A 6,910-nucleotide genomic window follows, 5' to 3' on the forward strand; every position below is an offset into this window, starting at 1 on the left:
GTGTGTGTGTGTGTGTGTGTGTGTGTGTGTGTATGTATGTGTGTGTTTTGGTGTAGCAAGTTTTTCTTTCTCCTTCAATGATGGCAGATATTTTTTGGTGGCTATATTACTCTAGGTCATAGCCTTTTATGACTTAAAATGTATATTGCAGTCAGATGTTCTGACTATCAAAGTTTCACTGAGAATTTAAGTATTAGTATGATGTATTTTTCTTTATATGTGTCTTCTTTCTTTCCTTGCACCTTTCAAGAAATTTTGTTGTTACGTATACTTAGCATTTTAACTATAATATGCTATAATATGGCATAGGGATATTTTTTCTTGTCTTGTCTATTTGATATTCCCATGTGCTTCTTTTTTTTTTTTTTTTAGAGAAACGTTGTTGTTGCTGTTTAATGGTAAAGCTCAGTAGACTCCAGCACCAGGACTGGCATAGAGTCAAAGCAGCAGGGACGGCTGGGTGACCCCAGGGAGCCTCACATGGCGAAGAGGATGAGGAAGGCGACCATCAAACAGAAGAGTCCCATGGCCTCAGACAGGGCAAACCCCAGAATGGCATAGGAGAAGAGCTGCTGCTTGAGAGACGGGTTCCTGGCATAGCCAATAATCAAGCTACCAAACACTGTGCCAATGCCAGCCCCTGATCCAGCCACACCAACTGTGGCGGCCCCAGCACCAATGAACTTGGCTGCTGTGTCGATGTCCCGGGAAATGACACTGGTCTGGAATTCCCGTCGGGCCACCTGGAGAGGGGAGCTGCTGCAGGAAGGCTGTTTAGATGGGGCCTCTGGTCTGCTCAGGAGGGAGGCAGACACAGGCCTGATTAGACCCCTGGTACAGGAGCGAATCAGAACTGGAGAAATGAGCAGTGCCTTGGTGGTCTGCATTTTTCAATCTGCACTCCCACTCCCCTGCAGCCCCTGCTCGGCCCACAGCACACTCCCTGCTCAAGGTGACTGACTCACCTCCCCCCCATGTGCTTCTTGTATTTGTATGAGTATGGTTTTCCTGAGCTTGGGAATTTTTCTTCTATGATTTATTCCATTGACTTTGGATTCTTCTACTTCATCTATTCCTATAATTTGAAAGTTTAGTCTATTCATGGTATCCCAAACTTCTTCCATGTTCCTTTTTAAAAAGTTAATATTCTTCTTGATCTTGTTTAGAGTCTGTACTCATCTTTAAGTCCCTGTATTGTATTGTCTACTTGATCCATTCTATTTGTAAGGCTTTTCCTTGATTTTTCTAGTTGGGTTATTGAGTTTTTCAGTTCTATTTTCTTCACAACTTGAGTTCTCTTCAATGTTTCTATTTATTGAATTCTGTTTTCAAATCCTGGATTGTCTTCATTTCCAGCAGCCTTACATTTGTGCTTTCTTGGAAATCATTCAGGCCTTTGCTCTCCTTAAGTTAATTAAGCTGTGTCTTCTTTAATTTCTGAATTCTTTTAATTTATGAGTGTTCTTTTAAATTTTGTGTCCTACAGTTCAGCTCAGTAATTCTCATTAGCAAACATTTATATGGGATTGTTGGGGGCTTTTGTGTGTGTGTGGGGGGGTACTGTCTTTCTCTTTGATGTTTGTCTTTTTTAAAATAAGTTTTGATGTTTATTAAAATTTTATTTATTTTTATTTCATGTGTAGTGCATGTATGTGTGTGTGTGAGGGTGTCAAATTAGAGAGAGCTGTGAGCTGCCAGGTGGGTACTGGGAATCAAACCTGGATCCTCTCAAAGATCAGCCCGTGCTATTAACCTCAGAGCCATCTCTCCAGCCCTGATAATGTTTGTGTTTTTGCAATGAGATCTAGGCATGTAAACTTCTTTTGTTAGTTCAGAGTCTGATATGGAAAGAACAGGTTGGGGCAGAAGAGAGGATGTATAGCTTGGGTTGTGTCTGGAGATTAGATATGTCTTAGATGAAATGAATTTAGGTGGACACAGGGAACTGTTGTTGGTAGACTGGTTGGTAGACTGTGTGTCTTTGTCCCAGCCTGGAGCTTGGGCTGGGTGGGAGTAGGGATGTGGGTGTGGGGAAGGTTCATAGAGTGTAGGGTCAGGTGTACCTCTCTGGCTAGACTGTGAAGAAAGATATCTATTTCTAGTTTTAGATCTTTTAAATTATGTTTTTTTTTATGTTATATGTGTGGGTATTTTTCCTGGATGTATTCCTGTGGACCACATATTTTTAATGCCCCAGAAGCCAGAAGCACATACTAGATTCTTTGGAACTGAATTTACAAATGTAAGCTGACATGTAGGTGCCAGGAATTAAACGCTGGTCCTCTGGAAAGACAGCTAATGCTCTTAACCACTAAGCTATCTCCCCGGCCCGAAAATGTTTTTTTTTTTTATTTTTAATTATATGTATCCATTTTTCTGTATGTAGCTATTTGGACATAAGTTTAGTGTCGGCAGAGGCCAGATCAGCAAGTTGAATTCCATGGAACTGGAGTTAGAGTCAGTTATGAACCTCCTGATGTGGATGCTGGACACTGAACCCAGGTCCTCTGACAGAGCAGTATGCACTCTTAACTGCTAAGCCATTTCTTCAGTCCCAATTTCCTTTATACGGAAATGTAAAAATAATAAAACATTAGAAATATTGGACAGATTTGTGGTACCAATGGGTAGTTACTGAAATGATGGTATATGAATCTGTACTCATCATGTACTGAAAGCATGAAGAACACTGATGAACGCATGTAAAACTGGAGAAATTGGATTAAGATTGGAACATATTGTTAGATATGTGGTACATGCCTTGAAATTCAGTACTTTGGAGGCAGGGGCAATTTGATCTCTGAGGTTTTGAGAACAGTCTGATTTACATGGTGAGTGTCGGACTAGCCATGGCTACAAGGTGAGATACTGTCTAAATAAATTCTGGGACATAGTGTCAATAAAAATATCCTAGTTGTCATTTTACAGTATCTTTAGGAGAAACCAACAAAAGGGAAGAGTGATCTCTACCATATGTATAAGTAGATCACAACTGTAAATATCTACAATTATTTCAGTTAAGATGTCAGTAATAAATACACGTATGATTCTGACTTAGAGTTCTCTGAAGTAGTGCAAGGAGCACCTAGGGCATCAATTTGTTCTTAGAAAATAAACCAGTGCTCAGTTATTAATAGGGAAAGGCAAACAGTCACAATAACCACTTGGAAATGGTTCCCACAGTCAAAATCTGGGACAATTTGAACTTAAAATAACATAGATAATGGTAAACTATTAAATAAAGATACATGAATCCAAAGTTATAGCCATAAAAGGAATATTTTTATAATTATAATTTTTATTATCCAAACTTCTTATCTCATAAATCAATAACTAAAAATATAGAGTTAATCTGATACTTTGCTATATTAGGCAGGGGTCTCTAGAGGAATAAATCTAATAGAGTGTATATATTTCAAAATGGCTTTGTTGGATTTGCTTACATAGTAAGACTGGGTATGCAAACAATGATTGTCTACACACTGGAGAGGCTGAGAACCCAGAAGCTACTCAGTCTGTAAATCTGAATGCCTCAGTAGTTCAAGTCTGTCACACAAAAAAAACCAAAACAACAAAACAAAAAAACCCAAAACAACAACAACAACAACAAAAAACAAACTAGAAAATGTTTATAGTTTCTGCAACTCCAGATACAGAGGATCTGATGCCCTCTTCTGTTTTCTGTGGGTACCCACATGCACTCAAACAAATGTAAACCACATCAATAAAGAAACAGGAGTGTGGCAGACCCTTTTTGGTCCCTGTCTGGGTAGAACAGGTCTCTGGTTACAGGTGGACAAGGAGTTGGCAAATGACAGACAACATAAACACAAGAGGTTGTGTAGAATCTGAATGTATTGTCACAAAGTGAACACCAGTCTTATATAATACAGAAAATAATGGGGGTAAGATATCACAGCAGGCAAAGTACATTGAAGTTACCTGACACAAAACAAAGGAATGATTTCAAAAGGACTTACCAGAACCAGGTAATATGTACAGTAAAGATGAAACAGCTCTGCTTAGGGTCAGCTAATGACAGCTAAGGATTTCACACCCTAGTCACAATTTGTGCTACTCCTTTGAGCCTTGTGAAAGCTAGCACCAGAGGGTTCTGCTCTAGCAGACCTTCTCATGAATAATGCAATGCCACAACCCCACTATTTCCTAGGCCTTGATAAATTCTTGCATATGAAGGTAACTTGGCTGTTCTTTTAAGTATCTGTGGAGAATCTCCATTTGTCAGAAAAATTCACCAATTTGCTTCTAATATGCAATGTAGCCTGCTATACCTGGCTGTAGTGAAGATTCCTGTCTCAGTGGGATTCCTTAACTCTTTCCTGGTTAACCCACCTATTAGCTAGGCCATTGTGTATTCCCTTCTTTGGGTGAGACTGGCTACTGTCCTAAGTAATCACTCTGCAGAATAGCCCTGAGCTATTCTAGCTCTGTTCTTTGTAATGCCTAATTAATTTCACTGTCTGTACTAGAAGTAAATTTGAATGTTACTGAATAAATAACCTCACTGAATTCCTATTGAATTCCAAGTTTGTCAGCTTCAAAGATTTTCTAGGATGTTGGAACCTTGGCAAAGGCTTAGCTATGTCAGAATTCAATCTTTAAAGGCACTTATAACAAAATAATACTAAAAGAGAGCACGTGGATCCATACACCAGACTAATGCAGGGATAGGATATGAGTATACGGGTTATGAGAACGCCAAGGTTCCAAGAGGTTAAGTTTCTATGAAACTCTTTGCCTCATGAGTGCTTCCTCTTGGCTTGTCAAGCAGACTACACTGGAGTGTGTATAAGCATAGGAGCAGCATAGACTCTTTTGGTCTCAGCTTCCAGCCTCATAAAGCTCCAAGGCAGAGTAGGCACTTAGGCATACAACATGCAGCCAACATACTGTACAGATTCTAGAGTGGATACAATGTGTAGTTTCTAAACAACAGGGTATTTAGTACATACCCACTAAGATGACTCCTGCCTATACTCAAAAGAAGGAGCAATAAGTGGGTAACAAATACACTAAATCATATGTGAGTACCTCTCTAGACAACCCCAGAAGTACTTTTATAATAGTTGATGTTTTTCAAAAGGACTGAAAAAGTGGTTCAGCAGTAAAGATGCTTGCTGGTAACTCTGAAGGTATGAGTTCAAGTTTCAGGACTCCTATCAATAAACACACATACACACATGTACACACAAAGTTATTAAATATTAAAAAATAAATGTATCATATGTCTGTATACAAAATAATTCTTGAGACACAATAAAGGGAATCGGAATAATCTATGAGAAATTTATGAGCAGAGGAGACAAAATATCCCAGGTTGGCATCAATTCTACATGTTGTGGGATGCTACTGACAACAGAACTGTCTTCCATAATCAGTATTTACCACTTCAGTTAATGGGGAAAGAAGGGATATTTAAGGGTGTCTGAAAGGGGATTCCCACAGGTTGTATCATATCACAATTTGTTCTTTTCTTTCTATATAGGGCCTTAATATTGCTTTTATATGTTTTATATGTTTAGATATTAGCATTAACTATTGTGAATAGTAAAAATGATCTGTGTGTCATGCTTCAAGAAGTTTTTACATTAAGGAAAGACTAAGGGCCTGACATTTTAATTTACAAAACTCGTAAAAAAACAAAACAAAACAAAACAAAACTTCGTTGTTAGGATGAATATAGCCTGTATGTAAAATCTTCTGAGTCACAACAAGCATTAAGTAAGAGCATGTTATAATTATTCCTCTTATTGGATTGCCACATCAATGGAAGGACCAAATGGCCATAATGATACATAGTTTTAGAATTTAGATACCTTGATGTATATCCTATTAGCTGTCATTCAGAGAAGCTTAAAACAAGAATAGGAGCAACTTAATGACAAGAATATAAAGTGTAATAGGCCAAAAGGCCACAGGATGTTTCATGGTTTCCCCCTTAAATAATCCATCAGACAATGTGCACAGTGTCTTCTATGTCATCACAGATAGGCCTGTCATCTTCCATCCTATATTGTAAGGGGAATCTTAACACATGAACTTCATCTTTCCTCACCTCATACTCTCTTCCCTCTTCATACTATCTTCCTTTCATGCCCAGCACTGCTCTCCGTGCTAAGAGAAAACTGGACAAAATCCACTGTCTAGGCCATTATCTTTTCTATGCATAGTAGTGCCAAACATCAATGTATACCAACATCACATGATTGTGGTAATAGATCAAGAGCCCTCATTCTCTTAATCACTTTTTAAAACAAGATTGGTGATGTTGCCATGTCCTGTCCTGCTCCCAAGTTATTGTTGAGTGCTAATGTTTCAGCACAACATGACCCTCAGAACCATGAATCCTAAAGGGAGATATGCACAAGGCTGGGCTTTTCTGTCCTCAGATGTATTGTGGGAAAGCTCACAAAGCATTACCCCTCCCCAAGTCTTTACAGACAATTAAGGGATACAGGGGAGAAGAATAGTAAGTCCCCACCCCTCTCCAAGAGGGAGTTAATGGTTCCTCATGAGAACCAATTAAGTGTTTTTCATGAGGTCATACCCTTCTCTAGATATACACGCTGTAAATAGTTATGGGGAGAGATATTTCCTCCCAGTGGTGTAGCTACATGTAAATTGTTCACCATCCTATAAATAACCTCAGTTACCAATCTATACCTGAATATAATTATTTCTTTGTTTGCTATTGGTACCCAATCTGGGCTGAATACATATTTGTTCTTCTCACTAGGAAAAGCTCATAAAAAACAAGTTTCAGGCTCAAGCAATCTTTCTGCTTCAGCCTGCTAGCAGTACATCGCTGACACATCACATCACCCTGTGAGGCCCCAATTCTTAGACTAGCTAATAAATTGCAGGTTTCATCTTAAGTGCATGTATCCCT

General features: G+C 38.8%; 1 protein-coding gene across 1 annotated transcript; it reads right to left on the reverse strand.

The window, feature by feature from the left end:
• Positions 1-378: 378 nt before the first annotated feature.
• On the reverse strand, positions 379-964 carry LOC110286904 (ATP synthase F(0) complex subunit C1, mitochondrial). Its single transcript, XM_021153556.2, has one exon. The coding sequence runs from the start codon at positions 885-887 to the stop codon at positions 477-479; it is 411 nt and encodes a 136-aa protein (XP_021009215.1). The 5' UTR covers positions 888-964; the 3' UTR covers positions 379-476.
• Positions 965-6,910: the final 5,946 nt, after the last annotated feature.

Source organism: Mus caroli, chromosome X, assembly GCF_900094665.2.
Source record: "Mus caroli chromosome X, CAROLI_EIJ_v1.1, whole genome shotgun sequence".
Taxonomy (NCBI): Eukaryota; Metazoa; Chordata; class Mammalia; order Rodentia; family Muridae; genus Mus; species Mus caroli.